Here is a 22,830-nt window from a genome sequence, read left to right as displayed (position 1 = left end):
TAGACTAGAAAGTGAAACCTCCCTCAGAGGCTCGAAGGGCGGCTTCTGGAGGGCAACTAGTACCCTGTTCAGATCCCATGGATCTAACGGCCGCTTGTACGGGGGAACGATATGGCAAACCCCCTGTAGGAACGTGCGCACCTTAGAAAGTTGAGCTAGACGCTTCTGAAAAAAGACGGATAGCGCCGAGACTTGTCCTTTAAGGGAGCCGAGCGACAACCTTTTTCTAACCCAGATTGCAGGAAAGAAAGAAAGGTAGGCAATGCAAATGGCCAGGGAGACACTCCCTGAGCAGAGCACCAGGATAAGACTATCCTCCACGTTCTGTGGTAGATCTTAGCAGACGTGGGTTTCCTAGCCTGTCTCATGGTGGCAACGACCCCTTGGGGTAAGCCTGAAGACGCTAGGATCCAGGACTCAATGGCCACACAGTCAGGTTCAGGGCCGCAGAATTCCGATGGAAAAAAGGCCCTTGAGACAGTAAGTCTGGTCGGTCTGGTAGTACCCACGGTTGGCCGACCGTGAGATGCCACAGATCCGGATACCACGCCCTCCTCGGCCAGTCTGGAGCGACGAGTATGACGCGGCTGCAGTCGGATCTGATCTTGCGTAGCACTCTGGGCAAGAGTGCCAGAGGTGGAAACACATAAGGGAGCCGAAACTGCGACCAATCTTGCACTAAGGCGTCTGCCGCCAGCGTTCTTTGATCGCGAGACCGTGCCATGAAGGTTGGGACCTTGTTGTTGTGCCGTGATGCCATTAGGTCGACGTCCGGCACCCCCCAGCGGCGACAGATTTCCTGAAACACGTCTGGGTGAAGGGACCATTCCCCTGCGTCCATGCCCTGGCGACTGAGGAAGTCTGCTTCCCAGTTTTCTACGCCGGGGATGTGAACCGCGGATATGGTGGAGGCCGTGGCTTCCACCCACATCAGAATCCGCCGGACTTCCTGGAAGGCTTGCCGACTGCGTGTCCCTCCTTGGTGGTTGATGTATGCCCCCACTGTGGAGTTGTCCGACTGAATTCGGATCTGCCTTCCTTCCAGCCACTGCTGGAAGGCTAGTAGGGCAAGATACACTGCTCTGATTTCCAGAACATTGATCTGAGGGGTGAACTCCTGTTGAGTCCACGTACCCTGAGCCCTGTGGTGGAGAAAGCCTGCTCCCCACCCTGACAGACTCGCGTCTGTCGTGACCACCGCCCAAGACGGTGGTAGGAAGGATCTTCCCTGTGATAATGAGGTGGGAAGAAGCCACCATTGCAGAGAGTCCTTGCCGTCTGTGAAAGGGATACTTTCCTTTCAGGGATGTCGACTTCCCGTCCCATTGGCGGAGAATGTCCCATTGAAGTGGACGCAGATGAAACTGCGCAAACGGAACCGCCTCCATTGCCGCCACCATCTTCCCGAGGAAGTGCATGAGGCGTCTTAAGGAGTGCGACTGACCCTGAAGGAAAGTCCGCACCCCAGTCTGTAGTGACCGCTGCTTGTCCAGCGGGAGCTTCACTACCGCTGAGAGGATATGAAACTCCATGCCAAGATACGTTAGTGATTGGATCCTGACAGATTTGACCTTGAGAAGGTGATGATCCACCCGAACGCCTGAAGAGTCTCCAGCGCAACATTCAGGCTGAGTTGGCATGCCTCTTGAGAGGGTGCCTTGACAAGTAGATCGTCCAAGGAAGGGATCACAGAGTGTCCCTGTGAGTGCAAGACTGCTACCACTGCTGCCATGATCTTGGTGAACACCCGGGGGGCTGTCGCCAGACCAAATGGCAGAGCCACGAACTGAAGATGTTCGTCTCCTATCACGAAGCGCAGAAAGCGTTGGTGCTCCGTAGCAATCGGCACGTGGAAATAAGCATCTTTGATGTCTATTGATGCTAGGAAATTTCCTTGAGACATTGAGGCAATGACGGAGCGGAGGGTATCATCCGGAACCGCCTGGCGTCCACGTGCTTGTTGAGCAGTTTTAGGTCCAGAACGGAACGGGAAGAGCCATCCCTTTTTTGGCACCACAACCAGATTGGAGGAAAACCGTGTCTTGTTCCTGAAGAGGAACCGGGACTACCACTCCTTCTGCCTGCAGAAGAGCATCTGCTCGGTGGGGAGGTGGGGACGTTCTGAAGAATCGAGTCGGAGGACGAGACCAGAACTCTGTCCTGTGCACGTGGGCACACTGTCCCTCACCCACCGGTCTGTGACCTGTGGCAGCTAAATGTCGCCAAAGGCGAGCGAGTCTGCCATCAACCGCGGATGCGGAGAGATGAGAGAGCTGAGAGTCATGAGGAGACCGCCTTGGTAGCGGTTCCTGCGGCTGCCTTCCTTGGGCGTGATTGAGCCTGGCCGGAAGCTGAGCCCCTCTGAGGCTTTTCAGACCTTTTGGACGAGGACAATTGGGACCTGCCCGAGCCTGGGAAGGACCGAAACCTCGACTGTCCCTCCAGGACAGTAATAATAGGGTAAGTCGCAATGCAGACATTGCGAGGTTAAGGACACCCCCTGCGGCACCGATGTACATGTGCTCAAGACCAGCTGCGCAAGCACAGCTGAAAAGCTTAGGGTGCCCATACGGCTGTGAATGCCGGAGCAACCGACACGCCGATAGCCTCATAGACAGATTTCAACCAGAGTCCATCTGCCTGTCAATGGCATCTGTAAGTGAAGTCCCATCTCCACTGCAACTATGGCTCTAGCCGCAAGCCTGGAGATTGGGGGATCCACCTTTGGACCCTGGGTCCAACGCCTGACCACGTCAGTCTGCCTCATCATACAGAGAGGCTCCTGGGACCCCCCCCCCCCGGAGCACCGATTCTATTCCAAATGAGGGTGGCCAGGGAGCAATCTATATATATAATTGCCTTATTCTGTCTGTCTGTCTGTCTGTCTGTCTATCTGTCTGTCTGTCTGTCATGCTCCAAAATTGTGTCCTTACGGTGACACAAAGCTGATTGGCCGCTGGGCTCGCCATGGCCCCGCCCCCCCCACACGGATTGGCCGCTCGCCCAGGCTGCGCCCCCACACGGATTGGCCAGCCGCTCGCCCAGGCTCCGCCCCCCCCACAGATTGGCCTCTCGCCCCGGCACCCTGCAGGCATTGGCAATTCAGCCACGCCACGCCCCGCCCCCCTCACGCAATGCACGTTAGCTCTGGCCCCACCCCCTCCCTCCCCCCGCGCATTTCTCTAACTGACACGGCTGTCACGGAGGTGAGTACGGTACTCCCTATCCCCCCCCAACCCCCCCCGGCCCCCGCTCCCAAAGGGGTGGTGTGGATACTCGCATGGTTACAAGCGCTGTCACGGAGGTGAGTACTGTACTCCCTCCCCCTCCCCCGGCCCCCGCTCCCACGGCAGTGGTGGGAGTGGTGTGGATACGTTGGTAACCATGCTCGCATGGTTACAAGCCCATCAAGGTCCTGCTGCGCCGGAAGGTCCACACGCACACACACAAACATACACACACATCAGATCACACTCACACTCACTCTCATACACACCTCACACACACCTCACATCGCATCCACATACTCACGACATCCTGGGATATCGCTTGCTTCTCGGCGGCGAAAATGTGCTGTTGTGATCTTCCAGGACCTGACGGAGGATCACATGGCCAGAAGCATGTGATATCCCCGGATGTTGTGAGTATGAGCGCGTAAGTGCGATATCGTCAGTGTCTGTGTGTGTGAGTGTATGCGATCGGGTGTGTGTGAGTGGATGCGATCGGGTGTGTGTGAGTGGATGCGATCGGGTGTGTGTGAGTGGATGCGATCGGGTGTGTGTGAGTGGATGCGATCGGGTGTGTGTGAGTGGATGCGATCGGCTGTGTGTGTGAGTGGATGCGATCGGCTGTGTGTGTGAGTGGATGCGATCGGCTGTGTGTGTGAGTGGATGCGATCGGCTGTGTGTGTGAGTGGATGCGATCGGGTGTGTGTGTGAGTGAATGCGATCGGGTGTGTGTGTGAGTGCATGCGATCGGGTGTGTGTGTGAGTGCATGCGATCGGGTGTGTGAGTGTCGGCAGAGGAGCAGGGCGTGCTGGAGAAGGCTGGGAGCAGAGAGGCTGATCATGGAGAAGAGGGAAATGCTGATGCTGAAGGAGGCTGGGATGGGAAGGCTGGGAAGAAGGAGGCTGGGAGGAGAGAGGCTGATCCTAGGGAAGGCTGGGGAGAGGAGGCTGATGCTGAGGGAGGCTGGAAGGAGAGAGGCTGATGCTGAGGGAGGCTGGGACGAGGGAGGCTGATGCTTAGGGAAGCTGATGCTGGAGGAGGCTGGAAGAACAGAGGCTGATGCTGGTGGAGGCTGATGCTTTGGGAGGCTGATGCTGGGGGAGACTGGGAGAGGAAGGCTGATGCTGAGGGAGGCTGGGAGGGGGAGGCTGGGAGGAAGGAGGCTGGGAAGAGAGAGGCTGATCCTTGGGAAGGCTGGGAAAGGGAGGCTGATGCTGAGGGAGGCTGGAAGGAAAGAGCCTGATGCTAGAGACAGAGACGCTGATGCTGGGAGGAGAGAGGCTGATGCTGCGGGCAGAGAGGCTGATGATGCGGGTAGAGAGGCTGATGCTGGCGCAGCATGGCGGATGGAGCACGTTTGGTAATGCGCAGCATGGCGGATGGAGCACGTTTGGGAGTGCGCAGCATGGCGGATGGAGTACGTTTGGGAGTGCGCAGCATGGCGGATGGAGCACGTTTGGGAGTGCGCAGCATGGCGGATGGAGCACGTTTGGGAGTGCGCAGCATGGCGGATGCAGCACGATGGCGAGTGCGGAGTATGGCGGATGGAGCATGTTTGGGAGTGCGCAGCATGGCGGATGGACCACGTTTGGGAGTGCGCAGCATGGCGGATGGAGCACGTTTGAGAGTGCGCAGCATGGGAGATGGAGCACGATGGGGGGTGCGCAGCATAGGGGATGGAGCACGATAGGGAGTGCACTGCATGGGGGATGGAGCACGATGGGGAGTGCCCAGCATGGCGGATGGAGCACGTTTGGAAGTGCGCAGCATGGCGGATGGAGCACGTTTGGGAGTGCGCGGCATGGCGGATGGAGCACGTTTGGGAGTGCGCAGCATGGATGATGGAGCACGATGGGGGGTGCGCAGCATAGGGGATAGAGCACGATGGGGAGTGTGGAGTATGGCGGATGGAGCACGTTTGGGAGTGCGCAGCATGGTGGATGGAGCACATTTGGGAGTGCGCAGCATGGCGGATGGAGCACGTTTAGGAGTGCGCAGCATAGGAGATGGAGCACGATGGGGAGTGCGCAGCGTGGCGGATGGAGCACGATGGGGAGTGCGCAGCATAGGGAATGGAGCACGATGGGGAGTGCGCAGCATGGCGGATGGAGCACGTTTGGGAGTGCGCAGCATGGCGGATGGAGCACGTTTGGGAGTGCGCAGGATGGGAGATGTAGCACGATGGGGGGTGCGCAGCATAGGGGATGGAGCACGATGGAGAGTGCACACCTCCCCCCCAACACACACACACGCGCGCGCACTGCACAACACACCACACACACACACTGGAAACCACAAACAACTGCCCTACACAGACACCCACACACAGACAACGCTGCACACACAAATATACGCACATACCGCACATATATATAACAAAAATCATACATGAACTACACAATACGTAAATTCTAGAATACCCGATGCGTAGAATCGGGCCACCTTCTAGTGATCCAGATTGCCCATGGCCTGTCCGGACTGCAAGTCTCTATTCCATTGCAACTCCGTCCCTGTCCATGGACAGGGTTGAGAGGTGATTCTCTTGGCCACGTCAAGTAGAGACCCCGGCTGACCAAGTGCTACAGGGGAGCATTGCACACAATGTGCCGTGGAATAGTATCACATGCAGTAAAAACAGCATCGAAAGCCTGTGTAGCTTATATGCTGCTGCCGACTTATAGAGCCAAGAATGGCGACCGTACAGTGCAATGTATATCATACAAGCATAAAGTACAAATGAACACAGCAGCACATGCAATACAAGCAGCATAGAAAGCCTGCTTTTCTGCTGCTGTAGACTAGCCATCTAGGGGAACATAGCCCAGAATAGCGACCATACAGTGCAAGTATAGCATACAAGCATAAGTACAAATGAACACTGCAACACCTGCAATACACGCAGCATAGAAAAAAACCTGTGCCCCAGCACCCTTGCTTTTCTGCTGCTGTAGTCTAGCCGTTCTATGGCGAATATAGCCAAGACTAGTGACCGTACAGTGCAGTGTATAGCATACAAGCATAAATACACATGAACACTTCAGTACGTACAATACAAGCAGCATAGAAAGCCTGTGCCTTAGCACCCATGCTTTCCTGCTGCTGATGTGTCGCTATCTAAGAGGGCATATAGCCCGAAATAGCGACCTATGCAGTGCACTTAAATACAAATAGACAAACTGCGGTATTTAGTGTCAGCACCCCAGGTGCCGCTTACCGCCCGCCTATAAGCGGGTGTGTGGTCGCCCTATTCCTGTTGGTTGCCCAGAGTCCGTTCTCTCAGCTCGGGCTGCAGGAATGGCTGCCGGCGTCTTCTCCAGCTCGTGTGAGTAGGGGCGGGCCGTAGGCGTGCCCCTAGTCAGAGCGGGAAACCGGCGTCCCACAGTGTCTAGTGAGAGGGCTGGAGCATGTAAATAAGGCTCCAGCCCTCGGCGCTGCTGATTGTACAGCGTCTCTCCCCTACCCTGATTGACAGGGTGGGGGCGGGAACGAAGCTGAGCTAGGCCGCAAAAGCCGGGGACTGGATTTATGAGCGCCGCCGCCGTAAAAGCGCGGTCGGCGCTAAGTCCCCGGCGCACTACAAGTCCCAGCCGCGCCGCCGCTCCCGGAGCGTCCGGCGCGGTAGTTCCCAATAAATAAAGTCACTCAGCTAGGCTGCAGTGACTGTAACCCTTTACTGTCCCCGGCGCACTAGCACACCCAGCAAGTCTGGAGTGTGCTGTGCCTGTGTGTACGGGGACACAGAGTACCTGAATGGTGCAGGGCCATGTCCCTGAACGGCACTCCCGCTCCACATCCAGCAGGTTCAATGGGTCTGTGGATGGAGCCCGGCCTCAGGGCTTTGGGGCCGGTAAGATCCCACTTCCTCAGAGCCCCTCAGGGGGATGGGGAAGGAAAACAGCATGTGGGCTCCAGCCGCCGTACCAGCAATAGGTACCTCAACCTTACAAACCACCAGTGGGGTGAGAAGGGAGCATGCTGGGGGCCCTATATGGGCCCACTTTTCTTCCATCCGATATAGTCAGCAGCTACTGCTGACTAAACAGTGGAGCTATGCGTGGATGTCTGACCTCCTTCGCACAAAGCCGAAAAACTGGTGAGCCAGTGATCCCACTGGGGGTGTATAGCCAGAAGGGGAGGGGCCTTACACTTTTTAGTGTAATTGCTTTGTGTGGCCTCCGGAGGCAGTGCTATACACCCAATCGTCTGGGTCTCCCAATAGAGCGCCGAAGAAACATTGTTTCTCAACATAATATCGATCTAGCAAATAATAAATATGGGTGAACCACCCCTTTTAATAGGTCATACATATAGAAAAACTTCTAGTACCTTCTGGCATGGGTTTGTCTTGAGGAAGCTCAGGCATATTTTCATCTAGAAGATCAGCAAGAGACTGGGAATTGGCCAATAATTTTTGATAAGATGTTGCAAACTCCTCATATTGCTTGTGTCTGTCTTCACTCAATTCTCCCTTTGTGTGAAGAATGCGTCTGCCAAAAGACAAAAAAAAAACACAAATCCGCATTATTAATAAACTTAACTAGAGAGAAGGAGTTAGAAAATGCGATGTACTGTGGCACTGGTCCAGTTTTATCTCAAAGGGGTTGTCCATCTTTGGGCACTAAAGGCCGCTTTACACCCTGCGATATCGGTACCGATTTCGCTAGCGTGGGTACCCGCCGCCATCTGTTGTGCGACACGGGCAAATCGCTGCCCGTGCCGCACAACATCGCCCGGACCCGTCACACTACTTACCTGTCCGGCGACATCGCTGTGACCGGCGAACCGCCTCCTTTCTAAGGGGGCGATTCGTTCAGCGTCACAGCGACGTCACAGCTGCGTCACTGAATTGCTGCCCAATAGAAGCGGAGGGGCGGAGATGAGCGGGACGTAACATCCCGCCCACCTCCTTCCTTCCGCATAGCGGCCGGGAGGTAGGTAAGGAGAGTTTCCTCGTTCCTGCGGTGTCACACGCAGCGATGTGTGCTGCAGCAGGAATGAGGAACAACCTCGTTACTGCTGCAGTAACGATTTTTGAGAATGGACCCCCATGTCACCGATGAGCGATTTTGCACGTTTTTGCAACGATGCAAAATTGCTCATAGGTGTCACACGCAACGGCATCGCTAATGCGGCCGGATATGCGTCACCAATTCCGTGACCCCAACGAGTTCGCATTAGCGATGTCGTAGCGTGTAAAGCCCCCTTTACACATAGGGAAGTGAGCAATGCCAAGGTGTTCACTTCTACACATAAAAACTGGGATGTTGTAATTGTCCTACTCACGTAATAGGACCTACCCCAGGAATACCCGCCATTACAATAACATTAGTAGAAATGATGGAATCAATATGAAGAACCCTAGTCCAATAGCCATGTCAGCATCCTGTGGCCGCTGGATAGGAACCCTGCTAACGCTCTCGATCAGCTAGCATCACTGGCACCACATCATGTGCGATATGCCATAATTAGGACATCACGCTGGGCATAAAAATCAGAAGAGGAGCAGTGGATGTCGACAGGTAGAAGTCGATTCATAGGGCTCCCATAGGATGGCCACTGAACACCAAAGAGGCACTGCTCATCTACCAATGCATAAGTGAGAGAAGGACAACCCCTTTAAGCAATATTAAAAACCAACTGTGGAGTTCAATACCAGGTCCATAAACCTTTCACTTACAAGACCCGTTTAATCTAGGGCCCATTTGACCCTCAGTTTCGCATTTAATTTATGCAAGCGAAATTTAACACTCAGTTGAAATAGATTTCCTGGGATTCTATATTGGTGGATTTTGCTTAGCTTTAAAAGGGATAGTGCACTTTCAGGAAATATAAAAATAAACTCACCCTCCCTGGGTCCAGCTCCAGCTCCACACCCCTACTCTGGTTCTGATGTTTTGACTACAGCGGTGACATCAAGTCAATGACACCGCTCTAACCAGTCACTGAGTGCATGCGATTTTGAGCTCAGTGACTGGTTAGAGCGGTGACACGTGCTGCTGAAATCACGTCACCGCTGTTGTCATACACCAGACCTGAAGCAGCAGCTGCAGATGGACCAAGGGAGGTAGAGCACCTGCAGATTTTTTTATTTTACATAATTGGGGGCCTATTGCTTGGAAAGAGGACAACACCTTTAAATCTAAATTTTATTAAAGCACCACTCCAGAGACTTTTTTTCCCCAGTGCAGAAGTCTAGGTACCCAGGTTTCTTGACTTTATACTCAATCTCCAGCATATTCACTTTTTCTCAGTGTCACTGTGGTCCTGTAGCGCCATCTTGGGACGGTAACTTCAGACTGTCCGGAAGTCAGACGGTAAATTACAAACTCTCACTACATCTCGGAGAGCCAGAACAGGGCTCTCAAATAGTTTCATACAGTTGTGACCTCTGGTGCGCTCCATGCTCCAGCAGGTCACAAACTGCAGAAGACAGAAGGGAGCAACACTGATAACACATGAAGATGCTGGAGGGTGTGTATAAGACTAGAGGCAGGGGACAGATTTAAAGTACCACTCCAGTGGTGAAACTAAATAATAACACTGGAGTGGTGCTTTAACACTTGCCGTTTAGGATGGTTTTCCATGTCAAACATTCATTATACAAGTAAGAACTGCGATGTTGAGAATGGCTGCAGGTCTACTGACCCAAGCATAGGCTTATGTGACGCTGTTGCGTTAAAGTCAGGAGTTCCAGACATCATGAGCTGTACTTGGATTGCGAATGTTGCACATGCAAAGCCTGCTTTACACGTTACAATTAATCGTGCGATCGCATTTGCGATCGCACCCGCCCCCATCGTTTGTGCGGCACTGGCAATTTCTTGCCCGTGTCGCACAATGCTGTAAACCCTCGTCACACGTACTTACCTTCCAAACGACCTCGCTGTGGGCGGTGAACATCCACTTCCTGAAGGGGGAGGGACGTTCAGCGTCACAGCGACGTCACACAGCGGCCTGCCAATAGAAGCGGAGGGGCGGAGATGAGCGGGACGTAAACATCCCGCCCACCTCCTTCCTCTAGCATTGCCGGCGGGACGCAGATAAGCTGCAGTTCAACGTTCCCGGGGTGTCACACGGAGCGACGTGTGCTGCCCCGGGTACGATGAACAACAGGACGTGCGATTTTTAGAAAATGAGCGACGTGTCAGCGATGAACGAGAAGGTGAGTATTTCTGCTCGTTCAAAGCTGTCACATGCTACGATATCACTAACGATGCCAGATGTGCGTCACTTACGACGTGACCCCGCCGACACATCGTTAGATATATCATAGCGTGTAAAGCCCGCTTTAGACCAGCTTTTGCCCTTGGTTTCAAAGATGCCCCCCAGCCTTACCTGTTCTGTCGTTCTATGTTCTGCAGCTCCCGATGGTCCCTCTTCAGGTGCTTTGTTAGAGAAGTGAAGTACTCCTTCAGTAAGTTCTGAAAAGGCTGCTGCTTCTCGGGGCTGATAATCTCACTAGGTGGGAAGTTTAGATTAAATTTGTCAGCTGCACACTTCACTTTTCTTGGAACCAATCCGGCAATATCATCTCCACAGTGACGACAGAAGCTTATGACCACCGAAACATGAGTGTGTGACTCCCGATCAGCATTTATGATGTTCTTCAGTTGTTCATAGATCAATGAGAGGCCCTCTTTATCAGTGAAAATGCCAATTATGGTTAGTTCAGCAATGAAGCGCAAATCTGTTCTCAGTTTAGTAATGTTCGGGGTTTTATCTTCTTTGCGAGCTTCAAAGTGCTTCTTCCAAACCTGAAGCAGAGACTGGGCAAAATCGGCATATCGCTGGTGGAAGAGAGAACACAAGTGCACTGCGCAGTTAACATCAGAGATTTTTAGCTTTGCTTCTACTATTGAAGCCGCGGCTTCGGCAATGTACTTGCTAAGGTTAAGGCCATTGAAATCATGGGACAAAGAATCTCTCTGCTGCTCAGTGATGGTTCTCAGTTTTTTCACAAAGGCAGTGTTTTTCTTTAGACTAGAATCCAGACGGCTAAAAAAGTGCTCTTCAGGACGATGCTCAGAAGCATTTTGATTTTTGCTCCGAAGCTCTTTTCTAGCCTGATGTCTTTCCCAGGCTTCCTGGTGCAACTGATGGGCTTCTTCTTTCTCCCTGTATATATAAAAACAAACAAAAAAAATATAATATCAGTTCACATTTATTCTCCTCTGTTAGAATTACAAAACCATAATACTAATCAATGACCATAGACTGATGTCAGAAAATAAATAAAATTATATAATTATATATATATGGCTGCTCGTTGTCCTGCACCCTGATAGTTGAATAACATGAGCATATTTAAAGGGTTTGCCTGCTACTTTGATATTTCTGACATATTTTATATCCTTTGAAAAGGTCCCCAGTATCAGATTGGTGGGGGTCAGACACTCAGCCCTTACACTGGTCAGGAGATATAAGCTGTGGCGGAAAGGTGTATACATTATACTGAGCCGTGACTCCATAGCGCCATACACTCTGAAGTGGCCGTTTCTGGGTACTGCAGCTCAGCTCCTATTGAAGTGAACTGAGCAGAGGAAACCCCACACTCGATTTTTCAGCCCCTATGTACTTACTTTATTAGGGCAGCAGCCTCTTCTTGATGACTCAGTTCTTCTTCCCGCTTTTTTCTTTCCTCCTCTTGAGCACATTTTTCCTCCTCCAATGTTTTTCCTGAATCCTCCTCCTTCTTCTTGCCATCTTTGTCGTCCTTCTTGCGCTTTTCCTCTTCTGTTTTCTTCTTCTTCTCTTCTGTGGTCTTTGAGGAGGAGTCTTTCTTGCTTCCCACCTTTAGCTCATCTTTCGCTCGCTCTCGGCCTCCTGCTGCCCGCTTATCGGCACAGTCTTTGGAAACTCCTGCAGAATCTCGCTCTTCCATGCTTGGTGGGTTTTTACGTTCTGCCGGCATTATCTGAGCAATGCGAACCTTTGAACAAAAAGTGAAAGTGAAACATTTATAAAATATAATTGTAGTAAATGTTATAATTCACCCTGCAGCAAGAAGACCATAACATTAAGATTCCATCAATGCCGGATGTGAAGGGAATTTCATGATGTTATCTCCAAAAAGTGTGCATGTGTTTCAGCCGCATAAAGGCTAGTTATATTTTTGGGTTAATCATTTGTTCGTGGTGGCGTGCCTAGAGATACACTATGAAAAAGGAACTGAGCATGCTGGATTTATTGGAGCTATGATGTTGATGAGCTATCCGTCCGATGGGTCATCAATGTCAGATTTGTGGAGATCTGACACCTGGTACCCCATCAGATCTGGAAGCGACTTGAAACAATAAGGAGTAAAGAACCGTAGCTTCACCATCAGATTACTGGCAGCTTCCGGGTACTGCAGATAAGCACGGGCTCAAATGAATTTTCATTCTATGTGCAGTGCCCGGTAGCAGCCAATAAACAGTTAACCAAACTATAGTGTTCTGCTCCACAATTCACACCCGACTGCATCAAGAGCGGAGAACAGCTGATGTTGGAGGAGCATGCGGTAAGGGTACCGTCACACTTTAGCGACGCTCCAGCGATCCCACCAGCGATCTGACCTTGTCAGGATCGCTGGTGCGTCGCTACATGGTCGCTGGTGAGCTGTCTATCAGGCAGATCTCACCAGCGACCAGCCCCCAGCGACGTGTGGAAGCGATGCTGCGCTTGGTAACTAAGGTAAATATCGGGTAACCAACCGCTTGGTTACCCGATATTTACCTTGGTTACCAGCGCACACCGCTTAGCGCTGGCTCCCTGCACTCATAGCCAGAGTACACATCGGGTTAATAAGCAAATAGCTTTGCTTATTTACCCGATGTGTACTCCGGCTACGTGTGCAGGGAGCCGGCACTGGCAGCCTGAGAGCGGCGGACACTAGTAACCAAGGTAAATATGGGGTAACCAAGCAAAGCACTTCGCTTGGTTACCCGATATTTACCTTGGTTACAGCTTACCGCAGGCTGCCAGTCGCCGGCTCCCTGCACATTCAGATCATTGCTCTCTCGCTGTGAAACACAGCGATTTGTGCTTCACAGCGGGAGAGCAACTACCAAAAAATGAACCAGAGCAGTGATTTCACAGCAGGGGCCAGATCGCTGCTCAGTGTCACACACAGCGAGATCGCTAATGAGGTCACTGCTGCGTCACAAAAACCGTGACTCAGCAGCGATCTCGCTATGTGAGAAGTACCCCTAAGACACCAACCTATCAGATATAGATTACCCATCAGATGGATAGGTCAGCAATATCACAGATCACAGTAATGAAAGATTCAATGAAATCCAACAATCCAATTCCATTTTACCCCCGTAGATATAGGAGCAGCAAATCTTTGCTATGTAATCTAACAGCAGCATGAGGTAGGGATAGAGACCCTGATTCCAGCAATGTATCACTTAATTAACTGGGTACAGCAATTATGAGAGAGTCACAGTTTTCTCAGCTGCAGATCTAGCAGAGCTGACTAGTTCATCTGTGTATAACCCTGCACACATCACAGCTTTTATGTATACATTGTATACAGTAGTAACAGAGCTGCTTATCAGTGCTGGGAGACGGGGTTACACCGAGCAGATGACTAGGAGGCAAAAGACAGTCCTATAATGATAATCTCCTGCTGATGAAACATTGACTGTATTTAAACAGCAAAACACAGTCCATTAAGTCAGAGGCCCCCAACTCCAGTCCTCAAGGCCCACCAACAGTGCAGGTTTTTGGGATTTCCTTAGTATTGCACAGGTGTTAATGTAATTACCTGCCCAGGTGCTGGTTCCAACAGCAGTGCAATGCTAAGGAAATCCTGAAAACGTGCACTGTTGGTGGGCCTTGAGGACTGGAGTTGGGGAACCCTGCATTAAGTGACACATACTGTAATCAGGGACATCACTGAGATTTGTGTTTCAACCAGTTTCCAGTGGTGTGTAGATTATATAGCAAAAAACTGCTGACAGATTCCCTTTAAACTTGCTCAGCTCCCTGTTGCCTAGGAAAGGGTGTAGGAAGCTACTTATCTGATATACGTGAGCTTCAATCAAGAACACATTAAGACCTACAGGAGCAGCCCTGAAAACAGATGGAGACACCAGAGGGGGGAGTATAAGACTAAGGGCAGGGGACTTATATTTAAGAGCACCATGACAGTGTTTTTGGAAGGAGGAAAGGGGGGGGGTCACCGCTAAAGTGAAGCATTAAATATGTGGTTTAGCCTAATTTTTTTTTAATTGGGTATCATTAAAAACATGGCATCAGTTGACATACGGTTGACATCACATGAGCCCTGTGTCTAATCAGCTCTGGCTTCGCTCTCCCCACCTTCCAACAAACAAGTTAATCAACAGGACGAGAGCGCTGCGGCTGCCACTCACTTCCTGTTGATTGTTTCTGTGTCCGAAGGTGGTAGCTGGCGCTGATAGGACAAGAGGCTTGAGTGACGTCAGAGGAGCCGTGGAACCGGTGAATATAGGCTTTTATACTTCACTCGTGAGAAACATGTGGAATCAGAAGGGGGTTGTCCAAGTAGTGGACAACCCCTTTAAGAGCTCTGGGACTGTCAAAGCACTGGCCAAGCCGCCACCACATTCTCTCTGATTGACTACACAGTGTACAGGGCTGTCAGTCACGGCAGCGGAGGCTGAGCTGTGGGAACGGCTTTGATACTTTTTGCATATGGATTAACACAGCAATATTTCAGTCAGGGAGCAACAGGTGTGGCTAACATTATCTGTCAGGGAGTAACAGGACCAAAACACCATTTTGGAGTTGGTGTGGTGAAAGAGAATAACAAATAACATTACTATCGATGAAAATGCCATAAAATTACAAAAGAACCGTAACTTGCTTGATAAGTTTCTAGTAGAGTTAAGCATAAGGATTCGAGGGAATCTGGTTTAGCGGCCACATCAGTAGCCCATGTCATCTGACCAGAGCCTTGTGAGACGCCTCCTTCCTGGTGCCTCATCATTGCAGTAAGGTGCACACACAGGCAGTGCATGGGTCCAGGGGCCACACACTACCAATGTGGCCCCAGAGCAGTCCCGATAAGCTTTTTACTCCAGTCTCCAGTGGTTCTGATGGCATTTATTTACCCCACAGCCATGAGGTCTGCTAGCCAAGCATCTGCTGCATCCAGTCACAAGCTCAGCCGCTTTTTCCCCTAGACACCTGGGGCTAGTGACTGGCTGCAGCAGTCAAGCCATCGCTATAGCAGGAGTAAAGCAGGCTTTACACACTGCGATATCGGTCCTGATAGCGCTAGTGTGGGTACCCGCCCCCATCTGTTGCGCGACACGGGCAAATCGCTGCCCGTGCCGCACAACATCGCCCAGACCCGTCACACATACTTACCTGCCCGGCGACGTCGCTGTGACCGGCGAACCGCCTCCTTTGTAAGGGGGCGGTCTGTGTGGCGTCACAGCGACGTCACTGAGCGGCCGCCCAATAGCAGCGGAGGGCCGGAGCTGAGCGGGACGTAACATCCCGCCCACCTCCTTCCTTCCGCATAGCGGCCGGGAGCCAGGTAAGGAGAGCTTCCTCGTTCCTGCGGTGTAACACGGAGCGATGTGTGCTGCCGCAGGAACAAGGAACAACCTCGTTACTGCTGCAGTAACGATTTTTGACAATGGACCCCCATGTCACCGATGAGCGATTTTGCAACGATGCTAAATCGCTCATCGGTGTCACACGCAGCGGCATCGCTACAGCGGCCGGATGTGCGTCACCAATTCCGTGACCCCAACGAGTTCGCATTAGTGATGTCGTAGCCCCCTTTAGGCTATGTTCACACAGGGCGGTTTTGCTGCGTTTTTTAGCTGCAGATTTGCCTTGGTTTTATGCAAATCCATGCTAATAAAAAGCTGTTTTTTTGCAGTCCCAGCAAAGTATGAGATTTCTAAAATCTCATGCATTCACCTGCAGATTTTTTCCTGTTTTGTCAAATATCTGTGTTTTTGCTGCAGATTTCAAAGAAGGAGCATGTTAATTCTTTGCAGCGATTTTGCAACGTTTTTTCATTGATTCAACCCATTTTGTAGAGAAAAAAACAAAAAAAAAAAAAAAAACATCAAAAACGCAGATGACTCAGAAGGAGATTTCCTGCCACAAGATCAGGTTTTGGTCAGGGAAAAAAAAAAAAAAACAACAAAAAACAAAAACTTACCAAGAAAGCCCTGTGTGAACAAGCCTAAGGAGCAGTGGCATGTCCTTTGTCTGAACCATACACTGGAGTGTCAGTATGTTCAGAATTCCTGTACGTACATTTTTCAGGCTAAAAAGATCCACTGAAGGGTGAAAAAAAGTTGTGTTCATTTATTTATTTTTTTTTTATCTCCAGTTTTCCCTTAAAATCAGAAGAAAAGATGGATGAAATGATTGCGTGTAATTCAAACATGATCAGTGGCTACATTTTTTTTTTCTTTAAAAAAACTGAAGTGATTTATTCAAACTGTTGAGATCAAATGTAGTCCAAAAAAAAAAAAATTAAAAATACTTTGTATGACCTCAGAAGGCTCCTCAGTCGAAACGCGTAGTCGTTTCGTTAATTGTTTACACTGTCAGATGATTATTCCACTACTGCTATGTTCTCATGTTTTCAATATTTTTCAATAAATGTTTTTTATCTTATTTTTTGCCCACTCGCTGGACCTTCCTTATCTTTTTGATTATTAAAAAATTTAGTGCAAAAAGCATAGTATGAGAACATCACAACAACTCTCATAATGATAACTCTGACAGCAGCATCTCCCAGCACAAGATTCACAGTGACCGCACAGAGGGACAGAAGTCACTCCAGACATAATGTAAGGCCGGAGAGGTGAACTGGGCCTACTGCCTCCACCGCAATCAGGCTGTCCACTACTGCTATACTGATGGCCGATTTTTGGGCTAGGACTTGAATGTCAGGTCGTGAGGCTCGGCCCCCCAAATGATCGGCTGTTCTCAGCATTGGCCGCATGTAAATACTCTATGGAGCCAAAACACCAGAACTTCATACACTGTAGTAGCCACTGCTGGGTACTGAAGAAAAAAAATATACATATCTGCAGAAGCCGGCAGAGCAGCTAAAGTGTACGATGATTTAGTGTTACAGCCCATGATGATCTGATGAAGTACTGGAAAACCCCTTTGACCAATCAGTATTTCAAATTGCAGTCAGCATTATTCTTGCTATAAAATTTAAGGGAACCAGTCACTAAATTGGTTGAAGCCAATTAGGTTTTACTCTGAATTACTGCGGCAGAGAAAGGTAGCTTGAAAATTCATCTATGCACCATAGTGGGAGATCTGATTAGTGGGGTATGGCCGGCCTGCCTGCCTTGTGGAAGGGGTTTGACAGGTCTTGTGTGTCTACATAGGGAAAAAGCTGTCAGTCAACTGGAGCAAACTAGGGAGAAGCCGGCCAGAGGCAGCCCTGGACTAGTCCGGTCTCTTGCTATAGTCCAGGCTGGACCTTCATACTATGTTTTTCAGAGAAAGACATAAATGGCAGCAATTTCTTTATCTGAAACCTCAGATAGACCACTTTACAGTAACACCGCACCAAAGACCACCCCCTGATCCAGCCCAGATTCCTATGGATTGTAGGTGTCACCATATATTCACACTGGTGACACCTAACCAAAAGACCCCCCCTCCCCCTGATCTAGCCCACATTCCTATGGATTGTAGGTGTCACCATATATTCACACTGGTGACACCTAAACAAAAGACCCCCCCTCCCCCTGATCTAGCCCACATTCCTATGGATTGTAGGTGTCACCATATATTCACACTGGTGACACCTAAACAAAAGACCTCCCCCTCCCCCTGATCTAGCCCACATTCCTATGGATTGTAGGTGTCACCATATATTCACACTGGTGACACCTAACCAAAAGACCCCCCCTCCCCCTGATCTAGCCCACATTCCTATGGATTGTAGGTGTCACCATATATTCACACTGGTGACACCTAACCAAAAGACCCCCCTCCCCCTGATCTAGCCCACATTCCTATGGATTGTAGGTGTCACCATATATTCACACTGGTGACACCTAACCAAAAGACCCCCCTCCCCCTGATCTAGCCCACATTCCTATGGATTGTAGGTGTCACCATATATTCACACTGGTGACACCTAACCAAAAGACCCCCCCTCCCCCTGATCCAGCCCAGATTCCTATGGATTGTAGGTGTCACCATATATTCACACTGGTGACACCTAACCAAAAGACCCCTCTCCCTGATCCAGCTCAGATTCCTACAGATTGTAGGGGTCGCCATGTATTCACACTGGCCAGGTTCTTGGATTACACTGCTGCCCAGGCCACCGTCTCAGGCAATGTTGGGTGGTCGTACCATGGTTGTTTAGTGTATGATAGCATGGTTTGGAGCTCGGATCTGTCGGCACATCTACCACATCAGTGCTACGGGGATGACCAGTACTAATGATGGAGAAGTTCCATCTACAACTCTTTATATAGCTGAAAAAGGACATTTCACATTAAATGCATGGATCTTGTGTGGCTTCAGACCTAAGGGATGGTAACAGTAACCTGGGTGACCCTGCACACCGCACACCACAGGAGTGACCGCACAGAGGGCCAGGTACACCAGTGATGGGTGCCCACAGCAGCAGCAGCCACATCCCCAGCAGCTGCACCCACCTGGCGCCACCCCGATCACCGATGGCTCCCTCCAGCTGAGCAGACACATACGGTACCTGTCACACCCCCGGGCACGTCGCAGTAGCCCATGTGCGGCCCAGGATGTGACAAGGAGGAAACTAAACGAGAATCCCCGCTGCTCACAGAAACTCTCACTGATAATGCCTTGTACTGTGTGGGCGGCACAACGGAAACCACGGCGAGCAGTAACGGACGCCCCGGAGCGGGCACCGAGCCGTTTACCTTTGAATTTGTAAACACTCCGCTCCTAACACGACTCCAGCACTAGGACCCCACCATACAGCTGTCTGCAGGAGCGCCGGTCAGCAGCCTGCACACACCACGGGGGTCCTGACCAAAATCACTCAGCGGGACACTTAGCTGCCTATAACTAGTGCAGTACGATGCTTACCTATCTGCACGCCGAAGCAGGGTCATTTACCAGGTGCATTGCTGTGGACAGGCAGTAAGCAGGCAGCTACGCGAAGGACCCGCGCACTGTGCTGTATGTGCTTGTAGCTGGCCGCTGAAGGACGCGGAAGTCAGTATGCAGGGCTGCGATACGGAGGGGGCCACGGCTGAAAGATGCGCTCCTCCGCGCAGAGCTTGTGAAGGGAAGCCCTGCATCTGCCTCATCTCTTTGTATTATTATTTATTATTATTAGGCCTCAGTCCTGCTACTAATGAGCATGTGTGCTGCCAGAACACTCATCCTGTGCAACTAGAGGGAATTGCAACTGGGCGTTACAATGCTTGGTGTGTCACTACAGTGTGAAGCTGGCAGCTCTGATTGGGCAGGATCAGCATGCAGGGAGACGCCCCCTCCACTGGTACCACCCAGATGTCAATTATTCATTCATTGGAGGATTGAAGGGAACCTGTCACCAGTTTTTTGCCCTATAAGCCGCAGCCACCACCAGTGGGCTCTTGTATATAGCATTCTAACATGCTGTATATAAGAGCCCAGGCCGCTGTGTAAAAAAGACTTTATAATACTCACCTAACTTGCTCTGCAGTGGTTCACAGTCAGATAGGCGTCTCCACTGCCGCCTCTTTAGGCCATCTTCGTCCTCCATCTTCTGAAGCCTGTGTGCATGACGCGCCTACATCATCCACACTCGCCAGTCCCGCGCATGCGCACTATAACACTTTGATCTGCCCTGCAGATCAAATTGCGCAAGAGCAGGACCTCAATGTCGGTGAGTGTGGATGACGTAGGCGCGTCATGCACCGCGGCTTCAGAAGATGGAGGACAAAGATAGCCGAAAGAGGCGGCACCGGAGATCTAAGACGCCCATCTGACCGTGAACCCTCGCAGCGACCGTTAGGTGAGTATTATAAAGTGTTTTTTATGTTCTGCACAGCGGTCTGAGCTCTTATATACAGCATGTTAGAATGCTGTATATAAGAGCCCACTGGTGCTGGCCGCGGCTTATAGGCCTCAAATCTGGTGACATGTTCCCTTTAACAGAGGAGCGGCACAACAGAGCGCTAAGAGATGGTTCAGAATTATTAGGCTATGTGCCCACGGGCGCTTGTACCTGCGGATGTATCCGCTGGTACGAGTGCATGTTTCCCGCAGCTGCCCGCCGGCGTCCGCAGCTATTTTTAGCTGCTATATTACAGCAGAATAGCTGCAAGAAACATGCGGAGATTCATGCGGCTTACCTGCGGACGTCCCGGCCTCTTATCTCCATAGCAGAGGGCCGGGACATCCGCAGGTAATTCCGCATGAATAATTGACATGCAATTATACATGCGGATGCCTACATCCGCAGCATGTTTGGCAGCCGTACTTTCCGCAGCGTGGACACAGCACTCCCCATGTCCCATAGGATAACATGGGGAGTGATTGTACATGCTAAAGCCTGCGGATTTATCTGGAAAATCAAGAAAAATCCGCAGAAACAAGGTCCCGTGGGCACATAGCCTTAGGCTACAAGCCCACTATACAGAGTGCCAGCGTTCTGGGCATAGCGTACATTCTTTTAGACTTCTTTCACACATCCGTGGTGTAGGTGCATATGTGTGCGTGTGTGTTCAGCGTGTGCTATCAGTGTGTTAGCCGTGTGACATCCGCATAGCACATAGACAGCGTGAGTTTTTGTACTTACCTGTCCATGGGGCTGCAGTGTCCAGCGCTGCTGCTGCTTCCGGTCCGAGGTGCAGTGAATATGCAATGAGCATAATGAGCCGTGGTCGGAAGCAAGTGACAGCAGCACTGGAGAAGGTGAGTGTAGAAATTTTTATTTCACAGATATGTGGTTTTATCCAGTACATGTCATGCTGATGTAACATGGAGCACATCAGTGTGCGGTCCGTGTGACACCCATTCTGCCGGAGAAAACCAGACACGCACATGTGCACAGACCCATTGATTTTAAAGGGTCTACGTGTGTCCGTGTCTCTGGTATGTGTAAAAATGGTCCTCGCATGTACCGGAGACACGGCTGTGTGAAGGGGGCCTTACAGAGACCCACGATCATAGTGACTGATACAGCGTAATTTCACTGTGTTCTCGTGAGAACATTAGCATTTCTGCAAAAATAAATCGACATGCTGTGGATCGGAAAGCCGCACCACATGTCAGTTTACGGAGCGTCTAAAAGAAGCAGTGTGCAGATTTCTATAAACCCCATCCACTGTGCTTGTACTGTACAAAACAGTGAAAATACTTTGCTAACACTGATTGTGGGAACGTTTATAGAATTATTAAAATTGTCAGCAGTGGTGACCGCTCCCTTGTCCTGAAATAACAATGTGGGAGCGAGTTTTCTTACAGATTTATGTTACCTATGTTACCACACAATATTGGGAATAACCGTTATCACCTAGAAATAAAATTTTCTGATAAGCTGGGGTCTGCGTACTGGGACCCCCATCAATCCTGAGAGCAAAGCACTGAAATGCCCCTTCTGATTGGAGCCCATATTCTGGCACCATTGCACTGATTGCATTTCTGGTGAACAATATATCAATGCATCTGGTGGAGAATATGTCTGCATCTGATGAAAATACTAGGAATTTTCCCTGGCAGATGTGAACGGGAGCCAACAGAAACATCCTCTGTCAGTTTATTAAATTAGAGTCACCTGAAATACAACCTAAAAATCTTTATGTACTGAAAAGAGTTTTCCACTGCGCTGATTCCTATCCCAATGTCAGATCATTTGGGGTCTGGCAGACAAAGATAGAAGAGTTCCTTGCCCAGGAACACTGCATGGGCCCTATGCTGTCCAATAGCTCATGGCAATACACAATTCTACCTACTTTGCAGGTGTAAATGGGCCCTGTTGCCCCTTGGGCCCCAGGTTTCACCAGTGGTTTGTAGGCACCTGGTCTGGCACATGAAACCCTCAATGATCCACTGTGCCCAGCTCAGGCTGCTCCCGCTGTAAGCACCATTGCTCCATCACTCTTTAGTGGCCTCTTCTGATCATGCACATCAGCTCGATACATTTTTATAAGAGCTGATCAGAAGTACCTGAGAGCTGCTACTGAACAGCAGTGCTTTTTTTCAGTCCTTAGGCCAAGTGCCCACACTGAGTATTTGGTGAGTTTTTCCCTCAGTATTTATAGCCAAAACCAGGGGTGGGTAATAAATATAGAAGTGGTGATGTGTTTCTATTATACTTTTCCTCTGATTGTTCCACTTCTGGTTTTGGCCACAAATACTTAAGTAAAAACCTCACCAAATACTCAACGTGTGCACGTGGCCTAACACTACACACCCAGCCCCTTTCGGAGGTGGTGACAGGCGATCGGTGGATTTGTCCGCTGTCGGATACCCACCATCTTAATATCACAACGTTCATCAATATCAGTTGTGAAAATCCCCTTAAAGCGCACCAATCACCAGGCTTTTGCTATATAACCTAAAGCCATTGCTATACTGGCACTATCAGGCTGATTCTATACATACCTGTCGTGGTCAGCTCGGATGTATAGATTTTGAAACACAAGCAAG

General features: G+C 50.4%; 1 protein-coding gene across 3 annotated transcripts in view; it reads right to left on the bottom strand.

Annotated features, from left to right (window-relative positions):
- The window catches only part of UPF2 (UPF2 regulator of nonsense mediated mRNA decay), a 224,149-nt gene extending 204,642 nt beyond the window's left edge, over positions 1–19,507 (bottom strand). Inside the window, exons 1-4 of one of the 3 annotated variants that reach the window (XM_075345277.1) lie at positions 19,276–19,507; positions 11,808–12,157; positions 10,564–11,343; positions 7,555–7,715 (exon numbers count right to left, since the gene is read on the bottom strand). In XM_075345277.1, the coding sequence (XP_075201392.1) occupies positions 7,555–7,715; positions 10,564–11,343; positions 11,808–12,139 (1,273 nt within the window). In that variant the 5' untranslated portion in view covers positions 12,140–12,157; positions 19,276–19,507. Of the gene's footprint in view, positions 1–7,554; positions 7,716–10,563; positions 11,344–11,807; positions 12,158–18,863; positions 18,927–19,106; positions 19,163–19,275 lie in introns of those variants that run through there. The other 2 variants (XM_075345275.1, XM_075345276.1) reach the window with 2 other exon arrangements.
- Between the last annotated feature and the right edge of the window lie 3,323 nt (positions 19,508–22,830).

The sequence above is a fragment of the Anomaloglossus baeobatrachus genome, chromosome 4, assembly GCF_048569485.1.
Source record: "Anomaloglossus baeobatrachus isolate aAnoBae1 chromosome 4, aAnoBae1.hap1, whole genome shotgun sequence".
NCBI classification, from domain to species: domain Eukaryota; kingdom Metazoa; phylum Chordata; class Amphibia; order Anura; family Aromobatidae; genus Anomaloglossus; species Anomaloglossus baeobatrachus.
Note: the sequence above shows the minus strand (reverse complement) of the source record. Positions and strands in the feature narration are given on the sequence as shown.